Raw genomic sequence first — 27,350 nt, forward strand, 5'->3', positions numbered from 1 at the left:
GGAGGGGCAGAGAGAGAGGGAGAGCCAGAATCCAAAGCAGGATCCAGGCTCTGAGCTGTCAGCACAGAGCCCGACGCGGGGCTCGAACTCATGAACCACAAGATCATGACCTGAGCCGGAGTTGGGCGCTTAACCGACTGAGCCACCCAGGCGCCCCTGTTCGGAGAGCTTCCGGGTTGGTAAACATGCTGGGAGAGTGGGGCACCCAGAGAGGATATGCCAACCTCGCACCCCTCCCCCCATACCTCATGCTAGGCGGCTCTTCTATTTTGCTCTTCAGTTGTAGCCTTTATGACAATCCCGGAATAGCAAGTAAACGGTTTTCCTGAGTTCTGTGAGCCGGTCTAGCAAATCAGCCAATCCGCGGATGGGGTCACAGGAGTCCCTGAGTTGTAGCCCAGTTGGACAGAAATGTGGGTATCCCTGAACTCAGTACTTGTCAGCAGTGTCTGAAGCCGGAGGGGGCAGTCTTATGGGGCTGAGCCCTTTACCCGTCTATACTAACTCCAGGGAGTTAGTGTCAGAATGGAATTAAATCATAGTACACCCGGGCGCCTGGGTGACTCCGCCGGTTGAGCATCTGACTTCGGTTCAGGTCATGACGTCACAGTTCGCGCGTTCGAGCCCTGCTGTCGGCATAGAGCCTGCTTCGGAGCCTCTGTCTCCTTCTCTCTCTGCCCCTCCCCCGCTCTCTCTCTCTCTCTCTCTCAAAAATAAATAAACATTTAAGAAAAATAAATCATAGTAGACAACAGAGAATTTGTTGGTGTCAGAAGTGCTGTGAGTAAAACAGATCACAGGAGTCCTCTGTTACCCATTTTTGGTCCTTCTCTGTCCCGCTCTGGTCCCAAGAGGGTGGCACATGGACCACATCACCCAAAGCGCCCTGCCCTGTTGTTTCTGGTTAGGTATGGTCACGAGACACCAGCGCGCGGTCAGAAGGCAGGAGAAAGGGGGGTATTTACTCGCCGGCTCCCTCTAGTGGTTGCGTCCTTCTATCTCCAGCCCCTGCTGGGCAGACCCTCACCCACGACTCCCGCTCACTGGCCCTGGAGATACCACTCCCCTCTTGTCAGCCCTTGAGGTACGGGAGTGATTATGTCCCCGTCATAAACACTGGGTCCGGGCCCTCTCCTGTTGGCTCCCTTAGCACGCTGACCACACCTTTGTAAACGCTCTCAATTGCCCTGCTAGACAGCATGCCATCTGTTTCCTGCCAGGCCTCACCATACAGGGCGTCGGTTTGTGCAGTAAGGGCCTTAGTCACCCAGTTCAACCCTCCCTTTTCACAAAAAGGGAAACTGAGGACCAGAGAGGGTAAGGGACGTGTCCAGGGTCACCCAGGCCCAGGGTTGGGGCTCATGGCTGCTCTGAAAAGGCTCTGGAGAGGTCAAGGCTGACCTAGGCAGGGGGCGGAAGCCTGTTTACCCCCCTCCCCACCCTCACCCCTCCCAGCCTGGAACGGGATGTGTCTGCACTGGCTATTAATTCAGGGCCATTTGCCCCTCCCAGAGACAGGCACCTGGGAACCCAGCCAGCGCCCTCCTTCCCTGCCCCCTGCCCCAAGGGGCACGTGGCAAGGGCCGCCCCTCGCCTCCCTGCCATCCCTCACCCCATCCTCAAGCCACCCAATCCTGCCCGCCCACCAGCCCCTAGTTGCTTCCAGGCCTTTGCATAGGCTGCTGCCTCGACCTGTGCCCCCTTCCCGTGTCACCTGGCACGGCACTGCTCCTTTTCCAAGGACACACCTGCCCAGCAAGCCTCTTGTGAAGCCTCATCTGGATCTGGCACCTGCATCCCCTCTAGTCCTCGAAGTGCTGGTGTCCCTCTACTCCCCCCACCTCCCTTCCCGCCCCCCCACCCCAGCACAGGGCAACTTGAGGGCAGAACCCTGCTCGGGTCATCTCCCGCCCGGCCCGGAGTGGGGCTGATGACAACAAATGCTGGGCGCCCTGGCCTAGGTTTGGGGCCAGAGTCAGCTCTGGGCTGAGCCCAGGCTTCCCTAGGAGCCCTAGGGCCACATGCACTTGCTTCCCCCCATGCCCAGAGTGAGCACAGGGCTGGGTGTGAGGCTTAGAGGCCCTGAGCCCTCCAGCCGGGAGGCCAGGTCAGCTGGAGAGGGGGCCACCGGAAGGACACTGGGGGCTGGGACACCCAGGGCCAGACATGCAGGGCAGGGTGAACACATTCATCTCATTGGTGGAGAGTAACCTGGGCCCAGTGAGGCCAGTGTAATCACCCTCGTTTTCCAGATAGGGACATAGAGGCCAGACGAGAGGCTTACCGGGACCCAGATGGCTCAGCTGGCCTGGGACCCTGGGCCTCACCTCCGGTGCTATATCTTCCTAAGAGCCCCCACTCCCACCCTGCTCAGGAGAGCTGGGGACAGGGGTCCAGGGAGACTCCCCAAGTGAACAACAACACAGATGTGCAGGGCTGCTGGGGACATTTATTTCTGACAGGGACAGGCCTAATTTTGGGCTAAGGACACTCTCCCCTCACCCTCACTTGGAAACACTCTCTTCCAGGGCTCCAGAAGCTTCTGGGCATGCTCCCAGCCCGGGACCTGCAGCCTGGACCAGGGAGGAGGCCGAGGGGCAGGTGCGGACCCCTCATGAGGCCCCCACGGCTGGGGGGTCAGTCACGTGGTGGGTGTTGTATCTTCTCACGCAAGTCGACTGCTCTGGGCCCGAAATGGGAGCGCTCCTGCAGGTGTCATGACTTCGGGGAGGGGAGAGAAGATGAGCATAGGGCCTGATCCAAGTACTACAGCTACTGCCCATGGCTTGGAGCTCAAGGCATAGGAGCATTGGGGAAACTGAGGTTCCACTGGCCGGGCTGGATTGATCTAAGGGAACCGGGCTATTCCTCTAAACCTCACAAATCCAGCTGTGCCCTCCCAGCCCCCACACTCTCCTCTACTCCCCGCACCCCAGGGTCTGCCCTGTCTCCCCTCATCGAGAGCCGCCACTGGCTCCCTCTGGCCTTCAGGACACAGCCCTTTTCCTCAGCTGGGAGTCATGACCCCCGCCCCCCACCCCTTGCTTGGCTGCCAGAAACCCTCCTGCCCCAGACCCTCCCCCCTCCCTCCTAGAACTGCTCCCCCCTTCCCCAAATCCCACCCAGAGACCAGGTTTCCCCTTTTCTCTAGGAAGCCCTGTGGGCACCCCTGTCCACCAGGCCCCAGCATGCGAGTTCTGAATGAAGTTTTGAGGCAAAGCTCAGCGCTTCAACTGAAAGCAATTCTCCGCCTCGGTGTCTCCCATCTGGAGTGTCTGCGGTGAGCCCCCTACTCGCAATTCCAGCTGTTGCCGCCAGGGGGCGAGGGGGTGCCGCTCAGAGAGCGAGGACACGCCCAGGCCACCACCGTCCCGCACCCGGCAATTGGTCGGCAGAAAGGGACAAAGGAGGGAGGGGTTCATGCATACACACACACACACACACACACACACACGCACACGCACACGCACACGCACACGCACACGCACACACACTCACAAGCCCTACTGGCTTCTGGGTTGAGAGGACGAGGAGGATAAGAGGTGGTCTGGGTCAGAGACCCCACCCTTCCCAGGGGGCCCAGACCCTGGCCACTTACCAGGTGTAGATAAGCAGAGCAAGGAGGGCAGTGAAAAGGACAGCCAGCAAGACCGACAAAATGGCAATGATGACCACGGTGCCCGCGCTTTGGGGTCCTGGGACAGCCTGTAGTGCCTTGGCTGAGAGGTGTGAGGGGGTCCCCCAGGCAGGTGGGGGGTTGGGGGGGAGGGAAGAGAGTTCTGACCCAGAAGGGGGACTTGGAACAGCCTCCAGACCAACCATCCCTGCCCCAGCTGGGGGAGGGGCACCTGCAGACAGCAGGATGGTAATGGTGGCTCTGATGGGGGGCTGGTCCATTCTCCCCAGCCCAGCCCGACCTCAGGAGCCCCCCAGGCCCCAGCCCCCCAGCCCCAGTGTTTGACCTGCTCGTTTGGCCCTGTACCTTGCTGCAGGCGGGTCTCGCTGGACCATTCTGTCTCAGCCACAGGTCCCCTGTCAGTCATCACCAGGAACTTCACTCTGAGAAGGAGACCCAGGATTGGGGGTGGGCGTCCCCGGAACCTGAAACCCTCTGGCCCCGGCACCTGTCTGACCTCTTGACTCCCGGGTACTGGGAGGTTGGGGAATTGGGGACTGGGCCTGAAAGCCAGCCTTAGAACCCACCAGAAGGGGTTCCAATTCCAGCTGTGTAGCCTTGGGCGCATCCCTCACCCTCTCTGGGCCTCAACATCCTCACTTAGGAAATGTGTGTGGAATGCACTAGCTCCCCAGCACCCCACATCAGTGAATCAAGCCCTGAGTGAGGGGAGACAGGGCTGGGGACAGTTTGTGGATGGGAAAACACCCGCAGGGGCGAGATGGCCCATGGGGGGAGGGGCTCAAATGGGGGGCCCTCTGCCCAAGAAAGAAGGGAGAATTCACCAAGGCGTCCCTGGTCCCTGCCCCCTGCCCACCCCCACCCCCCCAGCAGAAACCCAGGCACTCAGCTCGGAGCTGCCCCAGGCTCAGGTTTGGGCACAGGCAGGAGCTCACCGATAGGGGCCCGGGCCCGGCAGGGGGTGGTTACAGCCTCTCGTCTTAGGGGAGCAGCGGGTATCATTGCCAACGCGTAGGACCCGGAGCTGGTTGTCAGGCTGGTTGCCCGGGTAGAGCAACCGGTTGGCCATCAGCGTGAGATAGTAGCCCCTCTGGCTGAAGTCAGCCGGGACTGGGATGTCCTCCACCCTCTGTGGGGCAGCGAAGTTCTGGGTGGCTGAGGGTAGCTGCAGGTCAGACGGTGGGGGCCGCGAGGGCAGGGCCCCACCCCATCCCACCTGGCCAGACAGCCCTCACGCCTCATCCCCTGCAGACCAGCCTCCCCTCCCCCCACAGCCGCTGCTCCGCCCAGGCCTCCTGCCCATTTCACAGAGGGAACACCCAGGCCTGCCCCTGCAGCACCCACCGTTGCTGTGGGCCACCACCAGCCAGATGGTGTCCAAGTCGGAGATGTTGAGGCGACTGAACTGGCCCCTTGGCTGCTCCAGCGTGAAGGTAGACTGGGTGAGCGTCCCTGCCAGGGTGGGGCTGGAGAGCTGGGGCACGTAGCTGATGCGCTCTGGGGCAGGCGGGGGACAGACAGAAGGGCTCAACAGGACAACCAAGCCCCCACAGCCCAGTCTGAAGTGGGAGTCATGGTCCTGGAAGCCCCAGTCTGAAGGGGGAGGCACAGACTTGATCTGGGGGCCCCAATCTGAGGGAGGAGTGGAGGCTCTTCCTGAAAGCTCCAGTCAGGCATTAATCAGAAGGGTCTGCCCATGGGGCATGGGCTGGCGACCGAGTCCGGCCCTGCCTCCTGCCTTGCTCGCCTACTAGGGGTAGGAACTGTGGGAGGTCAGGAGGGAGGCCCTGCCCCACCTGCGTCACTGGGGTCTCCGCGGTGGGCAGGGCCTGGGGAAGGCATAGAGACACAGGAGACCCCTTCCCCCGCTGCATACACAATTCTGAAGAAGATGTCTTAGGCCTTGTTGGGGCGAGACTCAGATTTAAGGGAGCCTGAGCCTGAGCCCAAACCTTAGACGGGACTCTTGACAGTGACCTTGAGCTCCGGCACTCTCTGGGCCTCAGTTTACCTGCCTCTCAAGTCCCTCAGCTCCACCCAGATGGTCCAGGTTGGTCTGCTTGGGAAGAGGAATGAGCGGTGTGGAGGGCTGGGAGGGGGTGACACAGGAAGGTCCCCAGCAAGACCCCAGGCCCAGACGTGCCCCTCCTGGAGGTGTCCTGGCTGAGAGCACGGGACATCCTCTCTTCCTGGCCCAGGGCTGTGCCACCTGCCAGCCCACCCCAGGCACCTGGCCCTCTGGATCTTGTGCCCTAACCCCCCACCCCCACCCTCCTGCTTCAGCCTCACTGGGGAAGGGTGGGGACAGGAAAGGACAAGAACCCTGGGCCCCCATGTCAGAGATGGGGGCGCGACGGACTCGGGACCCAGGACAAGTAATGTGGCCACGTCCAGCCTTGCTGCCCAGAAGGCTCCCGAGGACGGTGCCCCTTCTCTCTGCAGTCCCCAGTCCTGGAGGGCAGCAGAAAGGGGAGGCTGGCTTTCACGCAAGTCTCCAGAGCCCTCTCCCTCTTTTCGTTCAGTTCCCCTCAGCAGGATTCATGTCCATCCCATTCGGCTCCCGAGGTTCAGGACTAGACTCTTCCTTCCTCAGAGCCCCCGCTCCTGTCTCCGAGGCCCAGTGCACACTGCATACAGCAGGTACTTAATGTCCACTTAACGAGGGAGGAGTGGAGCAGCCGAGATGGGGCGCTGCATCTCTAAGCCCCTCTAGTGTAAGAGCCCACAGTGACCAGTGCCTGCAGCCCCCCGGGAGAGCTTCCTTCCTTCCGGGAGTTGCCCTTGTAGACTTGTTTAAACCCTCCGCAGGGACAGAAGGAGGGGAGGTGGTTGCTGAGAACAGGATGGGAGCTCAGGAGGCATGGGGATGAGAACCCTAAAGAGAGGGAGGAAGCATTGCTCACTCCCTTGTCTTGGGTGTGGGGACAGGTGTCTGTCTGTGACCCCTTTGGTGGGCCATCTCCCCTGACCCACCCAGGACCCAGTCCCCAGACTTGGGGCTTGGGAAGCAGCTGGGGAGGTGGGGTCTGTCCTCCTGAAGCCGGAGGCACGGTGCCCCGTCCCCCTTCACTCACCCAGGCCTGTCCCCTGCTGGAGGCAGGTCAACAGCAGCCACAGTGGCACCGGCAGCCGATACTGTCCCCCACCGAGCCCCATGGCCAGGCCAAGTGTCTGACCGTCCGTCTGTCTGCAGCGTCCCAGAGCTTCCGCTGTGCTGTCTGCCGGGGGACTGGAGAGCTTGCCTCCGGTACCTCCTGAAGCTCCTCCCAGGTGCCCCCTCTTCCCAAACAACTGGTCGGACAGGTTTGGGGGCAGAATCCACTGGCCCTACGGATTTGGCATCCCAGGGAGGGGTCTGAAGAGAACAATCAGGCACCACTGCCTGGACAAGCCCGTGGATGCTCCCACCCCCCACTCCAGGAGGCCCTGGCCAGGGAGGGGCCGAGGAAGGCGGTGGTAGCTCCGGGGTCCCCATGGCCCCCGTGACAGTCCTGCCTACCTGGCACCTGGGGCCCCCACAGTCACCCTGTGCTGAAGGGAGTTACCCTCATTTTCTAGTCGGAAGGAGCATGGAGACGAAGGGGCTTGTCCAAGATCACCGGCAGGGTGGGGCAGAGCCTGGATTAGCCGGTCACACCCAAAGGCAAGTTTAGGGCACTCCCTGCTGTCCCCCTGCAGCCTGGGCCCTGGAGGGGGGAGCTCCCCCACATCGCCCTGCCTCCTCTCCTTATCCAGCTGCATCTGGCCGGAGCCACCCTCCTAAAACTCAGACTCCTTCATGGAGTACTTAAAAAAACAACTTTTAAAAAAATTATAAATATTCTCTAGTTATTATGATGCATTTACATGCTATTTGATTGCCAGCCCACGTACACTATTTTTTCCCCGCCGAAAGGACTTAAACTGTGCCAACTGTTTATGACAGTGACCTCCAAAAGGGGTAAATACTCCTGCCAACTATGTAACTGCCTGGTAGGCTTTTCGTGACCAACTCTTTACTGGGACATGTTGGCAGAGAGTTTCAGATTTTTCAAGATTGGAAATCACTGTATTTCCTTCTTGATTGACTCGGCCCCAAGGGAACTGGGGGCCAAAGCCAGAACAAAAGCTCAGGGAAATCACCGGATTCTACTCCTGAAATCATTAGTGCCCTGTATGCTAACTAACTTGGATGCGAATTTAAAAGTAAGTAAGTAAGTAAATAAATAAATGGGGAAAAAAAACCCAAAAATAAAATTAAAATTAAAAAAAAAAAAAAGCTCAGGGAAGGGAAATGAGAATGAGGTCAGGGGGAGTCTGGGGGTGTGCGTGGGGGGAGCCTCCTCCGGGAGGACCCTGCTACCTTGCAGTACCCAGAAGCCTCCTGTCCTACCTACCTCAGGGGCCAGTACTATTAGACATGTGCTCTGGTCGGGCTTGGTGCCCCCCCCAAATGCTCCCCTAACACCCTCGCCCCCTGGCACGCGTCTCCATTTTCCAATCACTGTAATGTCATGCGCTGTCACCTCAAGGGCATCCTTGCACACACCTGTGCCCTGCTCCCGCTGACAGCCCGTGGAGGCGGGCACTGGCCCTCCCGTACCCGCGGGGTGTGGAGGGGAGAAGGGTGGGGGCCAACCAGAGGGTCTGGGCTTTCTTTAACTCCCCAGCTTTGTTTTTTTAAGAGAGAGAGAGCGAGCAGAAGGGAGATAGGCAGAGGGAGAGAGAGAGAGAATCTTAAGCAGGCGCCACGCCCAGCACAGAATCCGACGAGGGGATCCATCCCATGACCCTGGGATCGTGACCTGAGCAGAAATTAAGAGTCAGACGCTTAACTGACTGAGCCACCCAGATGCCCCTTCTCTCTCTCTCTCTCTCTCTCTCTCTCTCTCTCTTTGTTTTTTATGAAGCTCTATGCTCATGGGGCTTGAACTCATGACCCTGAGATCAGGACTTGCACGTTCCCACCCAGTGAGTCAGTTAAGTGCCCCAACATGTTTTCATATATTACGTATTTTTATACAATACATATTAATAAATATATGTATTTACTTTTTTTCTCCTCTACCTTTGAAAGGCGTTGAGAGCGAACATCACAACAGGTGGAGAGCTCGCTTCTTTCTGAAGACACGGTCCTGCTCATCGACTCATCTCCTCAGCTCCTCTAGAAGTGAGTAGGGCAGGCATTATGACTAATCTCATTACACAGACGAGAAAACAGAGCCCAACCTTCCTGCAGTGGCCTCTCGAGCTGGAGATCGGCCCCAGGTTGGTCACACTCAGGACTCTCTCCCTGTGGATCTGTGTGGCATTGGGGGCCAGCGGGAACACTGATGTTTCCCGTCTCAGTTCGTGGCCCACGCTGATTACTGCTCTGCACAAGGCCCTGAGTTTACTTTTGTATTTTCCCTCTTTGTGCCTGCATCCCTCTGTCTCCTGCCCCCACCCCCAGGACCCCCACTGTCCTCGGTTTGCTGTGTGTCCAGGATCACTTACCTGTGTCTGCCGTGACATATACTGTGGTCCGGTACCTGGCATGAGGCCCCTAAAGGGGTATCTTTGTTCCCTCAAAGTGCTCCACAGTAGTAAAGACGAAAATAGTGTTTTTGTTTTTCATAACAAGCCCCTTTCTTTAAAAAAATAATTTACTTTACTTATTTTGAGAGAGAGAGAGAGAGAGCACAGCAGGGGCAGAGGGAGAGGGAGGGAGAGAATCCCAAGCAGGCTCTGCACTGTCAGCACAGAGCCTGATGTGAGGTTCGAACTCATGAACTGTGAGATCATGACCTAAACCGAAATCAAGAGTAGGACGCTTAACCCACTGAGCTATCCAGGCACCCCAATAACAAGCCCCTTTCCACCTGAGTTTATGTTAATGAGGTGACATTTGGAAGGCCCCTAGATAACCCCAGGATGGGCACTGGTGGCCAAGGACACCAGCACGAAGAGAGGATTGGAATTTTCTGCCCCATCCCCCCTACTTCCCCAGTGGCCAGTGGCTTAATCAATTATTCCTACATCAAGCCTCCCTAAAAACCCCAAAACTGAAAAATACTGAAAAAAAATCAGTCCTTTCCCTTTGTTGTCATATACCACAGACATAGGCAATTCTCAGTGTCCCCTCTCAGCTTGACCCAGGACAAGCTCCCATAATGTACCAGCGGTATCCACACCCACAGCCCACTTGGGGTGCCATTGGCTTAGTTTGTCCTGCCAAGGACAAGGTACGAGGGCTCCTCCCCAGACTCACCGGCCTCCAGGGGTTCTCCCCAGTCCTGCAAGATTCATCGTGGGGCTGCTGCAGGTGACAGGCTCAGCCAGGCTGGGGGATGCTCTCTGATGTTGGTCGGTGAGCTGATGGCCGGCCCCCACTCGGGCACAACTGGATATCACCAGGGGAAGCAGCTCCCAGCCGTGTGTCACTATGTGGCATAAATGATGATAGTGACAAAGAGGACCGGGGCAGATCCAAGGCCAGAGACACCACCTCCACCCACTGCCATTTTTCTAGCCTGGGTCAACCCCGGGACTTTGGCACAAGCTCAACGAGGGAGGGAAAGCCACACAAAGTGATCGCTATGGGACCCACAGCCCCAGAGAGTGGACACCAGGAAGCAGAGTTAATATGATTCAGAAAACAAAGAAGTCTGATGCATCCTGTATCTCAAAGGTTACAGAGACATTCATGCCTGATTCGTGTGTGTGTGTGTGTGTGTGTGTGTGTGTGTGTGTGTTCAGGTCAGCTCCTGGACTTCCTGATTCATTTCTTGGACCAATCTTCTTTTTTTTTAATTATTATTTTTTATTAAATTAAAAAAATGTTTATTTATTGAGACAGAGAGACATTGTGTGAGCGTGGCAGGGGTTGAGAGAGGAAGACGCAGAATCTGAAGTAGATTCTAGGCTCTGAACTGTCAGCACAGAGCCTGATGCAAGGCTTGAACTCGTGAACCACAGGATCACGACCTGAGCTGAAGTCGGACACTTAACTGAGCCACCCAGGCGCCCCTCTTGGACCAATCTTCTATTTGGGCATCAGTATCAGGTCATTTTAGTCTTTGTAACTTTGCCCTACGTTCTACTCGACCACAGTACTAATTGGCTGTACCGTTATTTGACGAATGCTTCTTCTCTTCGTTAACAGTGACTCCTGGAGTGCAGTGATTGAGTCTGTTTGGTTCCCCCACTGTGTCCCCATTGCTGAGCCCAGGGTCCAGCACAATATCTGTGCCCAGTAATTATTTTGACTGCTAATATAGCCACCTCCCTGTTCCATGGATCTGGCCGGGTGGCCAGCGGTTACCATCTTGTTTTACAGCATCAGTCTGACAACTAGAATGTTGTGGTTTCTGGGTAGAGGCCAGCTTCTCTGTTGGATCCCCTCTTCCTGGTCCAGATGTCCCCAGCTCCAGTGAGTCCCTGTGTGAAGGGAAGGGGCCCACGATGCCCAGAGGGACTGGGTGGGGCCCATGCCAAGCCCCAGGGAACAGTCTATTCCCAAGGACCTACCTTGCCTTGTACCTTTGGGGTGACTCATGTGATGAGGTGTGGCTTCCACCCGCCCCCAAACACAGGGCCACCAGAGAAATGCTCCCAAAGGCCCACCCCAGCCCCATGTCCCCAGACAGGGCCCCAGCTCCATGGCAACCATCACAGCCTGTCCCGAGGAGAGGCTCGGGCACCTCCAGGGGCAGCCTGGGACTTTGTGCAGGGAGGGGAAGTACGGGTGACCCAGTCCCTTCCCCCGGCACCAGCTTAGCCTAGGGGGCCACTCACCGAATGCTGACAGAGACCCAGCGGTGCTAATCCCAAGGGGGACAGAAGCCCACGGCTCATTGATCCTGGTCCTTAATCTCTCCACGGCACAGTGATCCAGCCCCTTCCAGTTCTGCTGGTTCATCCCTCGAGACAGGCAGCTCACCACTTCCCTGGTCTAGTGATAGCATCGGACACCTGGAATCATAAAGCAGAAAGCTCTTTCAATAAGGGGGTGCCTCCTTTGAGTGAAATCGCACAACTTTGGGGCCAAGAGGCAAGCAAGCCTGGCTCACTCCTGATCCACTGAAGCCCGGGGTAGGTGGGCTTACATCTCCCCCCACGGGACACAGGGCCGCTGGAGGTCAGGAAACTGAGGCCTGTTTACTTTCTATGTCCAGTGCAGCTGCCACACTGTTTATTGAAGGGCTACTGTGTGCCAGGACCCCTGCGGGCACAGGTCGTGGGCAGAAGCTCTAGAGGAGAAGTGTGGGTTGGGAAAAGAGTGGGTACTTTATTTTTATTTTATTAAAATATTTTTTTAAATGTTTATTTTTGAGAGAGACAGAGACAGAGTGTGAGCAGGGGAGGGGTGGAGGGAGAGAGAAACAGAGAGAGAGAGAGAGAGAGAGAGAGAGAGAGAGAGAGAAGCTGAAGCAGGCTCCAGGCTCTGAGCTGTCAGCACTGAGCCCAACGCAGGGCTCAACTCACAAACCGTGAGATCGTGACCTGAGCCAGAATCAAGAGCCAGACACTCAACTGACTGAGCCACGCAGGCGCTCCAGGGTGGGTAGTTTATTCACCGATCCCCCCAATAGGCCGTCAGAGAGCCCAGCAGCTCTGCCCGCAGAGGACCCTACTTGAAGAGGCACCCGGAGATGTCTGATGAGCTGAGCCCCCTCAGCCCCCAAACCCTCCCGCCCACCCCTCCTCACCCCAGCCCATGGCACCCTCTACCCTGGGGGCTCTCCCACTGCCCCAGCCCCATGGAGTTGGGGCTCAGACAAGGACAGGGTTCCAGTCACAGGGATCGAAGGGCAAAGTTGAGCCTGGAGATTCCATTAAAAACATGCGGTGGAGGGGCTTTGGGCCACCTCCACTGGGTGGGGAGGGGAGCAGAGGGACCAGGGCTGGGGACCAGGAGGGAGAGGCCAGGATGACTAATGAGGCATTCCTCTCTGTCCCTCCGGGAGAAAAGTCACGGAGAAGAGTGGTTGTCAAGGGCAACACATTCTTTTCTGTGGGTAACTCTAGCTTGTGTCATCCACAGGGAGTGGGGTTTGGGGGAGGCCAGGACTGGAGGGTCTGAGCCGGGAAGCTTGGAGGTCTTCGCTCATTTTACAGAGGGAAACTGAGGCCAGGGGAGGAGGGCAGGGTTGCCTGGTGGGGCAAACGAGGTATAAAGGAGAATGCCAGGCTCCCGTCTCGCTCCTGGGGCTCTCTCTCAGGAGTCAGGGGTGTCCAGGCTAGGACAGGTGCGGGGGATGGTAGGGGAGGACGAGGACACGGCTGTAGTGGCCTCTGGCTTCTGTATGGGGAGGGAAGGGGAAGGCCACCCAGAGAGCTGGGTCGGGGGTTGTGAGCAGATCCTGGCCTACACCCATCCAAGTCCATCCTGAAGGCCTCGGCCTGCCCAGTGCACCCCCCAAGCCCCGTCCTACTTCCGAGCCTCTATGCACAAAAGCCTCTGCTCACCTGTTGGCTGGACGTTAAACGTCTCCCCCTGACCCCTACTCCGTGCGCTCCAGCTCCGTGACTACTCCTGCCCGCTCTGCTGTAATGGTGGGTGGATTAGCCCACTCGGCGCCCACAGCAAAAAGCCACAGATCAGGGTGCTTAAGCATCATCAAAAACAAAACAAAACAAAAAAAAAAAAAAAAAACAAGCATCATCAGGGTGCCTGGCTGGCTCAGTTGTTAGAACACGCGATTCTTGGGGCTTTGAGTGGCTCAGTTAAGCATCCGACTTCGGCTCCAGTCATGATCTCGCGGTCTGTGAGTTCGAGCCCCGCGTCGGGCTCTGTGCTGACAGCTCGGAGCCTGGAGCCTGCTTCAGATTCCGTGTCTCCCTCTCTCTCTGCCCCTTCCCTGCTTGCACTCTGTCTCTGTCTCTGTCTCTCTCAAAAATAAATAGACATTAAAAAAGAAAAAAAAAAGTAACATGTGATTCTTGATCTGGGGGTCGTGATGTCAAGCCGCATAGAGCCTACTTAAAAACAGAAACAAAAACCAAGCATCTATTTTGTCACAGTTCTGGAGGCTGGAAGTCAAGATCAAGTCCACTTGGTTGGTTTCTTCTGAGACCTCTGTCCTTGGCGGGCGGACGGCTGTCCTCTGGTCACGTGGTCTTCCCTCTGCGCTGCATCCCTGGTGACTGCTTGTCCTGATCTTTTATAAAGACACCAGTCAGACTGGATTGCACCCCACCCTAAAGGCCTTACTTGATCACCTCTTTAACTGAATTCCATCTTAGAGACCCCATCTCCAGATACCCTACATTCCGAGACACTAAGGGTTAGGGCTTCAACATGCGAATTTTGAGAGACACAATTCCGTCCCACCCACAATTCCCCTGTGGGTGGGACACTCTCTAAGGACAGGGACGGGATCTGAGGCCTCTGTAAGGACCGGAGGGTCTCTGGGCCGGGCCGGGCCCCAGGTGTTGTCCTACCCCGAAGTGGGTGCCCGGCAACGGCCCCCTCCTCCCGCTCCCCTTGGAGGAGCGGGTGGGGGGAGGCAGGCCGCAGAGTGAGGGGTGAGGGCTGTGTCCCTATGCTTCTGTTTCATGGGGACCCCCGCCCAAGAAGATGGTGCCTTCCGCCTCAGGCCAGGCAGCTTCAGGGCTGCTGGGGGCAGGGACAGAGAGGGCTCCAGGGAGCCAGTGGGCTGGGCTGCCGGGGGTCAGCTGCCCAACCGCGTGGCCAGGAGCTGGCTGTGCCCGGTCTGTGCTCCAGGCCTTCCTACGGACAGCGGGGAGGGACGAGCCCCCAAAGCTTTCTTGTGTCCCCATCCTGGGGAGGGGGGAGGGGTCTCTGGGGCGGTGGCAAAGAAAGGTCAAAGTGACAGCTCTTCCTCTGGGATAACAAAAGGTATCTCAGAGAAAAATAGAAAAAGTCATTAATTGAACATCTACACGTCAGACCCCTTGAACCATCGCATCTCCCTGCCCCTCACAGCAGCCCTGGGTGATGAGAATGACCGACCCATTGTATAGACGTGAACACTAAGGCTCGCAGGCGAGGTGTAACAAGTCCAAGGGCTCGACCCTGGAGAGGTCCTTGCTCTTCCCCATACTGGCCCTGGGGGTCTTCCTAGAAGGCAGACAGTCACAGAGCCCAGCAAAGCTCTGAATTTAGTGAAACTGGGCCGGGCCACCTTCTGGAGGGATAGATGGCTGCCATTCTGACTGTCTAGCTCCTGCCACACCCTTCTTATGGCTGGGACATTGCCTTCCTGCTACGTGCACTCCCAGAGCCAGCACTGGCCACAGGACGTCTTCGTGAGAATCACACAAAGGTGTCCCTTCTCAAGGACGCGGCCCCTCACCCACAGCAGGTACGACACTGCACAGGCCCACTTCTGCTGGGGGCTTGAGTCTGCACTCCTATTGTAGCTGCAGGAGAGTGTGACTTTCCAGCCTCCCGTGCAGCTAGGGTGCCCACCAGTCATGCACCCACACCAGACAAAGAAGCGACCGCCATGCCCAGCTTCCAGAGGCAACCAGGCCAGAAGCTCGCATGGTGGGACCCAAGGAATGCAGCTTTGTTCTGCACTGGGATTCCTGATGTGGTCTCCAGCCCTGGCTCTCAGAGCTCCAGGGGCTTCCTAAGCTCTTCTAGAACATTCCTTCCCCACCAGGCTCACCAAAGCTGGTTCCTTGTTCCAGTTGCTTCCTAGTCCCAGTGTTCCACTGTTTGCGGCTGAGAGCACACTGGGGTGGGGGTTCCCGGGCCCTGTGGAGCCTGAGCCCCCCCGCTGACCGTTTCCTGGGTGTGTGAGAGAGACTCCACTTCTGGGCAGAATGCAGTTCTGCCCAGTTAAAAACGATTAAGAAGTGATTCAGCCAAATGAGAGGAGCAGTGAGTGACAGAACCCATGACAGACAAACGTCAGGACTCCTGTTTTCTTTTCCCAAAAAAATGACACCAGTCACAAAGGACCATGTTTCTAGGAAATGTTCAGGAAGTAGATAAGCGGTTGCCAGGGACGAAGAGAGGCGACTGCCTCATGGGCACAGGGTGTCTTTTAGGATGATTACAATATTCTGAAGTTGGAAGTACTGATGATGAGTGGACAGGTCTACGAATATGCCAGAATTCAGCAAACTGAACACTGTAAGTAGGTACATCGCATGGTATTTGAATTCTATCTCAATGAATCTGATTATTTTTTTAAGTTTATTTATGTATTCCGAGAGAGAGAAAGAGAGAGAGAGAGCGCGCAGGGGAGGGGCAGAGAGGGAATCCCAAGCAGACTCCATGCTGTCAGCACAGAGCCCGACGTGGGGCTCACACTCACAAACTGGGAGATCATGACCTGAGCCGAAATCAAGAATCTGACACTTAACCGACTGAGCCACCCAGATGCCCCTGAAGCTGATATTTTTTTTAAAAAGAAAGTGAACATATCTTTGCCTTTTATAAGGCAGTCAGTCAACAAATGTTCATTAAGCACCCACGGGGAGTCAGGCACTGTGTTAGTTCCAGGGGCACCTTGGTGAGCAAATCAGACATAATTCCTGCCCTCCTGGAGTTCACAGTTTAGTGGGAGAGATGCAAAAGTCACCCTTTTTAATGTCTAACTACAAAATGGAAAACGTGATGAGAAGAGAAAGAAGAGGGCTCCAGGAGAGCTGAAGGGTCAGAAAGGGCTTCCCTGCAGAAGCCACACTGGAGCTGATGAATGATCTAGAGGAGCGAGGTGGAGAAGTGTCTTACACTGAGGTGGGAAAGCAAGTGCAAAGGCCCTGTGGCAGCAGGGCTAACCAGGGACCTGTGTGGCCAGAACACAGGGAATAAGGGATGGATCAACGGGGCCTCAAAACTGAGATGGTGAATCTAGACTCTGGTCTTGCAGCAGGAAGTGACTGCAAGTTGGGAGCAAAGGTGAACACCATCAGGTTCACAATCTGGTCCCTCTGGATACTGAGAGGAGGAGGGCTGTGGGGGTCAGGAACGCTGCTAGAGGCGGGAGGGGGTTGGCTGGGGATTGCAGGGACAACGGGCAGGAATAGGTGGTTCAGAGGCACAGATGAAGTGAACCCAGGGGGTGCGAGGGAGTGCTCAGTGCCCCCCCCCCCCGCTTGGTTTCCACCTGCTGTCATCCTGATCCTTTCGATTTCTGGTCTGATGAGTCATCTGAGAGTCATCACCCCCACAACTGCTGCTGTTTTTTTCTTCTTAACAATGAACTTGTTTTTTGCCACTGAGCCATTACCTTACACGCCAACGGATTTGGAGGCCCTCCCTCAAATATAGCCCTGGGGAAAAATTTTAAACACTATTTAATAAAAGATGCACCATCACATGGCTGTCACTACAGGCTCTACTCAAGGCTGTCACGAGCTGGTCCGTGCAGAGCTGGGGTCCGGCTGGTAACCCTCTGGAGCGTGACTCTGGGGCAGAATGCCCCGACATGCTTCCTCAGGGCCCGTGCTGGCCATGACCAATCCTGCCGCCCTTTCTCCAAGTGGCTTCTGCAACACCCTGGCGTGCTGGTCACCACAGCCCTGGGCCAGAACACCCCCAGTCTGGCGGAGTCACAGGGTGGCCTCCCCCTGATCCAGGACAGGCTCGTAAAATATTAACGACTTGTTAATGTTCTTCTGAATGCACCCATCTGCTAAGATGGTGTCCCCAGAACCCCCTTTTCCAGAAGTCTGCTCTGAAGCAAGCTGGGGGACGGAACCACTTTCAGAACATTAAGCGCCTCCATTTTCCAGTCACACACCACCCCCCCCCATCAGAAACCTGAGCATGGCCTCTCCTGGGGCATCTCTCTCATCTACGAAGTCCCAGTTCCTTGGGTCACCTCCTGAATATTCTGGAATCCACCTCCTCCTCTCCAACTCCCTTTGTCTGCCCTGGTTCAGGCCTGGTTCCATTTGCCTGGAAGACCAGGCCAGTCCCCCTTGCTCTGGCCTCCTGTCTCCTAGTCCCTGCTGCCAGCCCCCCGGGGCACCACTTGTGCCATCGAGGGGGAGACTGTTCACTGGTCTCCCTCTCTCGCTCTCTCTTTCTCCCTCCCTCCCCTCCTACTTGACTCACTTCCATGTGCCCCTAAAGACTCCTCTCAGAAGTCACCCTTGGGAAGCCCCCTTGACCTCAGGTGGGGTCACCCCCCCCCCCCACTCCCGCAGCCACGCTTCACCTACTGTGCTGTAGTGTCTGTTTTGGGCCCGTCTTCACAGTCAAGCCCCACATGGTCGGATGGGGCAAGCACAGCTCCTCACAGGGCTCCGGGGTGCCACAAGAGGGCCCTGGGACACACAGGAGCTCAGGGCAATTCTTGCTGCTGCCTGATCTTCCGGCCCTGAGCTGGTTCGTTCATGTTTTCACTCAGTCAACACCAGTGGAACCCTCTTCCTCCTCGCCATACCCGAGCTGGGTGTCTGGGCCCAGAGGGCCTCTCCATCTGGTGCTGGAGCCAGGCCTGGACAGGACAGCGCGAGACAGGCGCTGTTGGACACAGCTGGTGAGGGTGGGAGGCACTTGGAACGCTTAGAGGCCAAGAGGGACCTAGGTTCCACGGCAGCAGCATTTCAAAAGCGGCTGCCCAAAGCGGCTGGCTCCCACGGCCAGATGTCACCCAGGACACAGGAGCCTGAGCTCCTGACTGCATTTGAATCGGCTTCTGCCTGCACCTGGAGGTATTGCGGCCGAAGGGGCTGCAAGTAGGATGGAGGATAAACCACTAGGGACCAGGGCTTCGTGGGTTTTGAAAGCAAAACCTCCCTGAAGTGTCTGCCTGGGAGACAGTACTGCTAAATCCGCGGAAGCTGCATTAGCAGTGGCCTCTTGGCCCTGAAATGCAAGGATGGGTTTCCCTGGGGCCCATTAGGAGATGGGGCACCTTGAAAATGCAGTTAGGGCTGTGCGTCAAAAGGGCAGGCTCGGGGCAGACCCCGGGGTGGAAGGGGTGAAGCGGGGCTGGGCCCCGGGCGCAGATGCCCCTTTCTCCACACCAGCGTGGGCACCGCTAGGGGGACGGAGACCGCGTTTATTCACCTCTGAGGAGGGCGGATACACATGGGTCACGGCCGGGCGCCGTGCAGGGGCGGGGGGCCTGCATGCTGGGAGCCGCGGTCCCAGGTCCCACCGGATAAGATGGGAGATGCCCGGGGACAAGAGGGGCGTGGGGGGGGGGCGGTAGTGGGCAGAGCGTGGAGGACAAGTCGCCCAGCCTCAGTTTCTCCATCTAGAAAATGGTGGCGGTTGTGTAGACTGGACGGCCCTCAAGCGAGTGCGTGACTGCTCATCCCTCTGGCTTGACCCAGATGAAGTCTGGAGCCCTGACCTCCAGAAAGTGGCGACGGCTCCTCAGCATCAGGTCACCGCTGGAACCTGCCAATCAATTGCCTCAGGCGGGTCTGTGAATACGAGTGCGCGTGCGCGGGGCCGGACGGCTGCGGCGCACCGGCGCCACCGTGTGGCCAAAGCTGGACCCACTGGCCCTGCGAGAAGTCGGACGCTAGGGGGAAGTCTAAAGTGTGTACTGCCTGACGGTGGGGGGCTCCGGGGCCTCAGAGAGCCCATTGGGGTGAGCATCTAAGGAGCTTGAACCCGAGGGTATGTGACAATCTGACAGCCCTAACAGTAACAGGTCACATCTGGACACGTGGTCATCTCAGGTCCAGAGTGGTGAGTGAGCTCCCCAAGTTCAGGACTGGTTCCTCCTGAGGCTCCATGTCTAACACTGGCAGTGGCATACAGCAGGTGCTTAATAAATGTTGGTGGAGTGAGAATGAGTAATCCATCTGTGTGTGCAATAGGGTTGGAAGTGGTGGAATCAGTGGTCAGACGGCCACAATGTGCCTCTACACTCTGAACTTCTGGCCACCCTCAGAAAGTGCCCCTGCCCGGGGGACAATGGAGGTGCCTCTGAAGGCTTCACTGCAGCCCCACCCACTGGAAGGTAGGACAGAGAGACAGAGGGAGGCTCGGACTTCATGCACCCGGTGATGGGCCTGGCCCAGTCCCCTGCACAGGGCAGAGCAAGGCCCCCACTGGGCCCCTCCTGGAGCCTGGAAGCTTCTGGTCAGTGTGGCCTCTCCACATTACCTCTCACAGAGGTAGGGTTGGAAGTGGGGGCTGCATGCTGGCCTGACCATGACCCTCCCCCCAGACTTGATGCAACTTCAGTTGCCTGGAGAGGGCAGAATGGAAAAGGCAAAGGCAGGGCTGCAGGTGGTGGGACATCGGGCGGGCGGGTGGGGAGGCGCAATGGGGGAGGGGCATGTGGGCGCAGGAGCTGGGAACGCGCACTGCATACGTGGCCCCCAACTTCCCAGGGCCCCGCCCCAGCCCCTTCCACCAGGCTAGGGGCTGAGGCTGGGGAGGGGGTCCAGGCCAGGCTCATAGCCCACGGGCAGGGTGGCGGCCTCAGTGGGTGGGATGTGGTGGGTCATGTAGCGCTTCCCCTTGAAGGAGCCAATCCGCAGCTGCTCCGGGACTTCCTCCGGCCACCACAGGCTGGAGCTGGATGGGGAGAGGAGACCAGACTGGGTCCCTGCTGTGGGGAGCCATCTGCCAAGTCAGGGCCTCCTCCCGCAGCCTCTCCCTTTCCTTCCTTCCAGAACCTGCTTCTGGCCCACCTCCTCCAGGTGGTTGCCCTGAATACCCTGGTTTCAGTTCACTGAAGCCTCCTTGGAGAGAAAACACGGCCGGGAGGAGTAAGGCCGGGGCCAAGGACACGCTGAAGGACAGGGCAGAGCGAGGTGGCCCCTTCTCTGAACCTGTCATCAGAGGAGCCTCTGGCCCACCTCCCTGCTGTCCAGGCGAGAGATACTCAGGGCGAAAATTTCCCGCACACCCCTGGAAGGGGAACCGCCAACTCAGCCGCAGTGTTCCTGGAGGGCTTTCAGGTGCTGGGACCAGCGAGAGGGAAGGGGCTCTGGGTGGAAGAGGGGCCCAGGGGGATGTCAGCACTCACAAGCGCACGGTGGACGCAGCCAGGAAGGCCAGGAGCAGGAGGCCGGCCAGAGAGGAGAGGATGGAGGCAATGACAATCATGTCACCGCTTCGCCGCCCTGGCCACGTGTCGATAGAGCCTGGGGCCTTCCCTGCACACAGCGTACGCTCAGAGGCTGCCCCTCCAGCCCAGGGCAGTCAATTCCCCCTCCAGACTCACGCTCAAGGCCTGACTGCCTCGAGTCCCAAGACAGCCCCTTGAGCCCACCCCGTTTGTCCATCCCAGCGGGGCATCAGTGCCTTCCCAGCCCGGACCACCCACCACCGCTCCAGCCTTTTTTCTTAGTCTCACTTTCTAGGCTGTTCTTGCCAACATGCCCACCCCACTGCACTGCCCACAGTGGGCAGAGCTGCGGCCGACCTCAGGACCAACCGGGTGGCCGCCTCGTTTCCTGGAGCGTGGCATTCAAGGCCTTCAGATAACAAGACCCTCCACCCCCGCCAACCCCCAGCCTCTACAGCCAGTCTCCCAGGTGCCCCTCACCCCGGGGCACTGGCCTTCCTACATGCAGTTTCCTCAGCCTGGTCCATCACCAGCCCTTTAGGGCCCCGCTGAGGGAAGTCTCTCAGAACCTGCGGCCCTGACTCTGACCCCAGCCTCTTGGTGCCCTGGCCCTTCTCCACCTGGCAGTGCTTGGCCCAGGGCTAGCTCCCCATTGGAGGGGAAGACTGTTTCTGCCCACAACTGGGCTGGGACCTGGGCACCCGAGGTTGTGTTGATGTGGATGGACACAGCTGGTGTCTCTGCCAGTGAGGCTGACCCAGTGCCTCCTCGCCCCCAGCATGAGGTTCTTTTTGGGGGATGGGCTGGACTTGGAGACTTCCTCCAGGCCCCCAGTCTCATGGCAGCAGGGGGAGGGGCCGGCTGAGCAGGACCACTGGGCAGAGGGTGACTTGTCCACAGGGGCAGACTGGAGCCAGAGCACGCCCCGCCCCCCTACGCTACCTTGGTGGAGAGTAATGGGGTCGGACCACCTGGTCTCGGCCTGGGGTGAGCCGCTGGCGTCCATCAGGAGGAACTTCACCCTGGGGAGAGGATAAGGAGTGGGGCTCAGAGCCTGAACTGCCCTGGGCCCGGTGACCAAAGCAGCCAAGCCCCAGGCAGTTCTGGGCCGGGCTCTTGTAGGGCCTGTCAGGGCCAGCCATGGCCTGGTCCTGCTCTGAGAACCTCCCAAGACCTCTCTGGCCACAGTGACCTCTGCCAGTAGCCCCAGTCCACCTGAGCCGTTGCTCTCCAGACTCCCCATCAGGTTTAGGGGGCCCCCATCACTGTCCCATACAGAGTGCCTCAGGGAGTCAGATGGGGCTGGGGGCCCCGGGCCTTGTAGAGAACAACTGGCCAAGTGACATCTAGAAAACCATAGAAGTCTCCCCAGTAGGGTCAGGCACCCTAAGCCAAAGCCCAGGGAGGAGAGGGGTGTTCAAGAGCCTGGGATCACAAGGAGAGGCAGGTTGAGACCCGAGGGCACCAGAGGCCATGCAGAGGAGCTCAGGTTGTATCTTTGTGCCAGGTGGGGGGCTTGGCAGATGTCTGAGCATGGAGGGGCCCAGGCAGGCTGGCGTGGAGGGCAGCCAGCTCTGGTGGCTGCTAGGAACGGGGGCAGGAGGTTAAGATGAGGCTGAGCCAGGAAGTGGGCATGGGGGGAGGTAGGAAGGCGGTTCTGTCAGGGCCGGGCCGGGGAGAGGGCAGAGGGAGGCGGTTAACGGAGGTGCCGGTCCAGCCCACACCAAGCCCCACCTTCCCTGCGCCCCATGCTGGTTCTCTCAGCTGGACTTGGTCTCCCTGAGGACACCTGGTCCTGTCCTGTGGCCCAGGCGGCCCTCATCTGGACACCTGCTCTCTCACTCTGGCTCCCCCCGTGACCCTGACAAGCCCTTGGTGCCCTGTGCCTCTGTTTCTTCACCTGTAAAAGTGAGCAGTAGGCTTATTTCCTGTTCCCCTGTCTTGTACCCACTGACTGGGTCTGGACTCAGCCCTGGACTCTACCCCGGGGCTAGTGGCTGTAGCCCGGCAGCTCCCCACCCCTGACCCTGGGCCTGAGACCCCACCCTGCCCCCACAAGCCCTGTGGTGCCCACTTCCTCGTGGGCAGGTCTCCTGGAAAGGCCACATTCTGCCTGCCCCCCAGCTTGGATGAGCGTTGCTCCCTGACCCCCCCAAGGCTTGTGAAGGGGAGGAGCCTGCCGCCAGGATGGGGCCCTGGGGAGAGGCTAGGGAGGGCAGCCCTGTTCCCCCAGACCCCTTCTCCCCCAGTACAGGCCCTGTCCCAGGGTCCAGGCAGAATGACTCACCTGTAAGGTCCAGGGCTGGGGAGGGGGGTGTTGCAGAAGGGTGGTTCACGGAGGTCAGCAAGGCAGCCAGGGTCATTGCCCACCCGAAGCAGGGGGATGCCCCTGCCGCCCCCCACAGGGTCCTCACAGGGCAGCTGGTCCAGGGACAGGGGCAGCGTCATATAGTGGCCATTGGTCAGCAGCCGTGGGAAGGCTGGGATCTCAGCCAGCGTCTGTGGATTCCGGAAGTCCCTGGAGGCTGCAGGAGAAAGGGACAGACGGATGGGGCTAGAGGGCATAGTACCAGGCTGGGTCCGAGGCCTCCCACCCTGGCTGTCCATGCCTTCGGGCCCAGAGGCTCCCTCCAGACATAAATCAGGTCACTTTGTTACCCTCCCGGAGCCCCCCAGGATAAAGCCCCACGCCCAGTCCGCCTCCCTGCAGCTCTCCTCAGCCTCAGACCCGCACCATGACGCACCGTTGCTGAAGGCCACCACCAGCCAGATGGTGTTGGCAACAGCGGCATGCCCATCCAGGACACAGCGTGGCTGCTCCAGGGAGAACGTGGTGGCTGTGACCTTCCCTTCCAGGTCCCAGGCTGTTATCTGCGGCGTGTAGGGGATCAGCTCTGTAGTCACACAGATAAGCATGAGGGTCCTGGGGCCTGCCTTCCCTGGGGCTGCCTTTCCCAGTTGGAGGGGTGGGCTCCCAGGGTCTGTGAATTCATCCCAGGACCCCCACTCACCCAGGCTCATACAGGGCGGGGGCCAGACCAGCGCCCCCATGAGGAGGAGAGACAGCAATGGGCCAGGCTGCCTCTGGGAGAGCCCCATGATGGCTGCCCAAGCCGGGGCTTCTTCCACATCCACAGCCCAGGGCGATCTGGCCACCTCCTGCTGCACCCCCTCCCCCAACACCTTGACCCTGGAGGAGCTGGTTAGTCAGGCTTCCAGGCTGGCCGAGGGCTGGAAAGACCTGAAAATGTAAATGCACCCCACCCCTCCCATTGGCCCAGCCTACCATGAGGAGGGAGCTAGGCAGGGCTGCAGGGTGGGGCAGGCCAGTGCCAGGCCCCACTGCCGGGAGGGAGGCGGATGCCACCGGCCCCCCAGATGCCAGCCAGGAGGCCAGAGACTCCCATGTCTGAACAGGGGTCCCACCCAGCCTCCCGGCCCTGGAGAGGACCCAGTCTCTGGAAACATGGGCTCAGGGCCACATGCCTGAGATTCCCACACCCCGGGTGCCAGGAGCCTCCCTCTGGCCTTCCAGCCCCACCACAGCCCCCCTGGTCCTGCTGCCATCTCTGCGCCCTGCCCTCCCTCCACAAGGCCACATTCTTGTCTGAAGGAAGAATCTGGAGTCAGACGAAGGACCTCTGGCAGCTGACAAGCCTCCACTTACTTTACTCCCTTTGGCTCTATTTTTTTTTTAATTAAGACATAGTTCAAAAGAAGATAGAATTCACACAGTATAAAATTCATCCTTTTAAAGCGTACAGCTCAGTGGGTTTTCACAAGGTTGTGCAAGCATCACCCAGGTCAGCACATTTGCAACACCCCAAGAGGACAGTCTGTATCCACTGAAAGTCACTCCCCATTCCCGGCTCCCCTGGCAACCTCGCACCTGCTCTCTGCCTCTACAGACTTGCCTGTGCCGGACCTTTCACAGCAACGGAATCACACACGTGGCATCTTGCGTCTGGTTTCTGTCACCTAGCATCCTGTTGACCAGGTTCGTCCACGCAATAGCACGAGGCGGGAGTTGGTTCTTCCACAGGGCTGCGGAACTTTCATCCCACCGGATGGAAACCAGGCATTTTATTCACCGGCTCCTCCGCTGACACCCATCCCCGCTGTTTGGCTTCTGTAAGTAAGGCTGTCATGCGCGCTCATGCCCAAGTTTTGTGTGGACCTGTTTTCCGTTCTCGGATACACACCTGGGGTGGAATTGCTGAGTCATAGGGTAACTGCCTTTTTTTTTTTTTTTTTTAATATTTTATTTGTAAGTAATCTCTACACCTGATGTGGGGCTCGAACTCGCGACCCCGAGATCTAGAGTTGCATGCTTTGCCAACTGAGCGAGCCAAGTGCCACAAGACACTCAAACTTTTAGATGGAAGAAAATGCTCTAATATATAATACACTCAGCTTTAAACCAACACATCATGAAACAGAACTTAATTTTTTTTCTTACGGAGAAAAGGACCTCAAGGAGGCAAAAGTATCCCTGGCCCACTCAGGATGTGCCACCCTCCCCGCCGGGGCCCTGCAGCCCCAGGCCCCAATCACCGCCCCCAGGCAGACAGCAAGCTGGGGTATTTGATGTTCCTAAGAGGGCTGGGAAGAATTAGGACTTCAAGGATGACGTCGAACCAATCCTGGCCCAATTCCAGCCCTGGCTCTACACCCTACTATGAGCCTGCGACCTGGGGCGGGTCACTGCATCCGTAACAGGGAAGACAGCAGCACCAGCCACATGTGAGTGGCGCTTTACCGCGGGAGTGAACGGGACGGTGGGCCTGGCGGAGCTGCTGGACCGCACACGGCGAGAACTGGAGTCGGGGACGGGGAAGCATTGCAAGGTCAGTGCTCGGGCTCTTGGGCCCTCTCTGCGGCCTCAGTTTCGTCACTGGGGAAAATGCGAGTCGGACGGGCAGCATGTGAGCTCCCTCCTGCCCTGATGCAGCAGGGCACGTATGTGTGTGCTGCCTTCTCACATCAGCACGCACACACACACACACACACACACACAAAACCTCTCCACCAAAAACACACCAGGGCCTGCTGACTTTGGCTATAGGGCATTTATTGCAAACAGAACATCTGAGGTATGAGAAGCTGACCCAGAACCCACGCCTGCCCTGGCTACGATGGGGGACGGGGCAGTCTCGCCTCACCCCACGCCAGGCCCCCGGCACTACGGCCCCGAAGCAGCCCGCCAGCGGCAGAGGGCCCCACGCACTGAGGTAGCTGCATCTTAAGCCCCCACAAGTACAACTCCCCAGGCCTGCCTGATTCGCGTGTAGATCTGGGCCTGGAGGGGAGGATGGGGGCAGAAGGCGGGCCCCCACGAACCTCGCAGCCTCTGAGGAAAGGCACCTTCCCGCCTGCCCATCCCGGGGCAGCCCAGCCGGCAGCAGGGGGAGAGGGCAGCTGGCTGCCAGAGGCAGGCGCGGCGGGGCGGGGATGGGGCCGGCCAGGCCCGGGGCTCACTGCTGCTCCAGGCAGTCCTCGGTCACCCCCTGGGCGGCCAGCTCGGCCAGCACATTCTGCAGGTAGTTGGGGTCGGGGTAGCCATGGCCTGTCACATTGCGGTCCATCTCTGTCTTGTGGTGGATCTCGTTCCACACCACTGTGTCGGTCTCTCCCGTGGTGCTGGATGTCCCTACCGTGAAGATCAGTCGCCTCTTCCAGGCCACTTTCAGCAGCTCCAGGACCTGCCCTCGAGGAAAGGGGGGAGGGGAAAGGAGGGGGGGCCTGGTGAACAAGTGCAAACCTGGGCACGGGTTTTTCACTCTGGAGCGGTGGGTGGCCAGGTGACAGGGTGAGAGCATCTGCGGCTCCCCCTCCTTCCCTGGTCTGATCTCCCCAGCAGTGAGGGCCAGGACGGCAGGAGCAGCCACCCACCAAATGCCAGCTGCGGGGTGGGGCACACTGAGGGGCGAGGCTCTCTGTCCCTTTGGCCTTTACTGCGAGCCACCGGCAGGCTGAGGTTGGGCCGCTCTCCCAAGTGATCACATCCGCAGTTCCGGGCCGGGGCCCCATCTGTCGGGATCCTCAGCCTCCAGCCCCAGTCTTGACCACCGCCCCCACCCCCCGGAACTCCATATGCTGACCTGACCGCCCAGGAGGACCCCCCACCTCAGAGGGAACCGCCATCCACTGCTCTGCTGCCGCTCAAGCCACACCCGGGGCCAGGCTAACTCTGCCCTACTTCCAAGTCAGCCTCTCCCCAGGCCAGGCTCACAGCAGCCAGAGGGCGCCCGATGCCTCACTGCCACACACACACACACACACACACACACACACTCTCACTCTCTCTCTCTCTCTCTCTCTCTCTCTCTCTCTCTCTCTCTCTCTCTCTCTCTCGGGGATCTGATCCTCCCCAGACGCCTCACACCCTCCAGCCCAGCCCACCTCTGCGACTCTCAAAGCTGCCACTCAAGCTGCTCGTCTGACCAGAATGCTCTCCTGGGTTGTAATGCAGAGGTGGCTTGCAGGCCATCACGGTCACCCAGTCCTGTTCCCCTGTCCCCACTCTGCCCAACGCGTCACACTAGCCTGACTCAAGAGCAGGTGACCCGGCCAGAGAGGTTGCTAGAAGTGGCCTCCCCTCCCTGCTGGTCGTCTCTCCCTGCTGGTCGTTTCTCCTGGTCGAGGATGCCTCACGGATAGCAGGCAGCCCCGGGAAGGAGTGGCCAGCACCCCAGCCAGCCCCAGAAGAAGGTGAACAGGGCACAGCAGGTATGGCCACCAAGCTGGGCCCTCCCCATCCCACCTGCTCGAACAGCCCACGAGCAGCC

General features: G+C 58.7%; 3 protein-coding genes across 4 annotated transcripts in view; all 3 read right to left on the reverse strand.

Moving 5' to 3' along the window:
* Positions 1-2,429: 2,429 nt before the first annotated feature.
* On the reverse strand, positions 2,430-13,371 carry LOC124519376 (uroplakin-3b-like protein 1). The gene is made up of 10 exons (XM_047089553.1): positions 13,067-13,371; positions 11,393-11,569; positions 9,867-10,038; positions 8,685-8,780; positions 6,712-6,964; positions 4,982-5,134; positions 4,573-4,792; positions 3,983-4,059; positions 3,599-3,719; positions 2,430-2,721 (listed from the first exon to the last, which is right to left on the reverse strand). Exons 4-10 carry the CDS (start codon positions 8,757-8,759, stop codon positions 2,613-2,615), a joined length of 1,008 nt encoding a protein of 335 aa, XP_046945509.1. The 5' UTR covers positions 8,760-8,780; positions 9,867-10,038; positions 11,393-11,569; positions 13,067-13,371; the 3' UTR covers positions 2,430-2,612.
* A 4,850-nt stretch (positions 13,372-18,221) lies between these two features.
* On the reverse strand, positions 18,222-23,730 carry UPK3B (uroplakin 3B). The gene is made up of 5 exons (XM_047089176.1): positions 23,307-23,730; positions 22,850-23,087; positions 21,505-21,584; positions 20,521-20,650; positions 18,222-20,066 (listed from the first exon to the last, which is right to left on the reverse strand). The coding sequence occupies exons 1-5, from the start codon at positions 23,659-23,661 to the stop codon at positions 19,907-19,909; spliced, it is 963 nt and encodes a 320-aa protein (XP_046945132.1). The 5' UTR covers positions 23,662-23,730; the 3' UTR covers positions 18,222-19,906.
* Positions 23,731-25,612: 1,882 nt separating this feature from the next.
* DTX2 (deltex E3 ubiquitin ligase 2) overlaps positions 25,613-27,350 on the reverse strand; it is a 35,801-nt gene continuing 34,063 nt past the window's right edge. For both annotated transcript variants that reach the window (XM_047089175.1, XM_047089174.1), the window contains one exon: positions 25,613-26,264. In XM_047089175.1, coding sequence (XP_046945131.1) covers positions 26,037-26,264 — 228 coding nt within the window. In that variant the 3' untranslated portion in view covers positions 25,613-26,036. The remainder of the gene's footprint in view (positions 26,265-27,350) is intronic.

The sequence above is a fragment of the Lynx rufus genome, unplaced genomic scaffold (assembly GCF_022079265.1).
Source record: "Lynx rufus isolate CCGP_SWC_20201006 ecotype Redwood Valley unplaced genomic scaffold, mLynRuf1.p SCAF_27, whole genome shotgun sequence".
Classification (NCBI taxonomy): Eukaryota; Metazoa; Chordata; class Mammalia; order Carnivora; family Felidae; genus Lynx; species Lynx rufus.

Coding starts and splice junctions, on each gene's coding strand:
- LOC124519376 (XM_047089553.1), bottom strand. CDS start 8,759: ATGAGCAGGACCGTGTCTTCAGAAAGAAGCGAGCTCTCCACCTGTTGT. Junction 4,060..4,572: donor CCGGGCCCGGGCCCCTATCG/GTGAGCTCCTGC, acceptor TCTCCTTCTCAG/AGTGAAGTTCCTGGTGATGA. Junction 2,722..3,598: donor GCTCTGCTTATCTACACCTG/GTAAGTGGCCAG, acceptor CCCTCCCCGAAG/TCATGACACCTGCAGGAGCG.
- UPK3B (XM_047089176.1), bottom strand. CDS start 23,661: ATGGGGCTCTCCCAGAGGCAGCCTGGCCCATTGCTGTCTCTCCTCCTC. Junction 23,088..23,306: donor GGTGGTGGCCTTCAGCAACG/GTGCGTCATGGT, acceptor TTTCTCCTGCAG/CCTCCAGGGACTTCCGGAAT. Junction 21,585..22,849: donor CCCAGCCCTGGACCTTACAG/GTGAGTCATTCT, acceptor TCCTCTCCCCAG/GGTGAAGTTCCTCCTGATGG.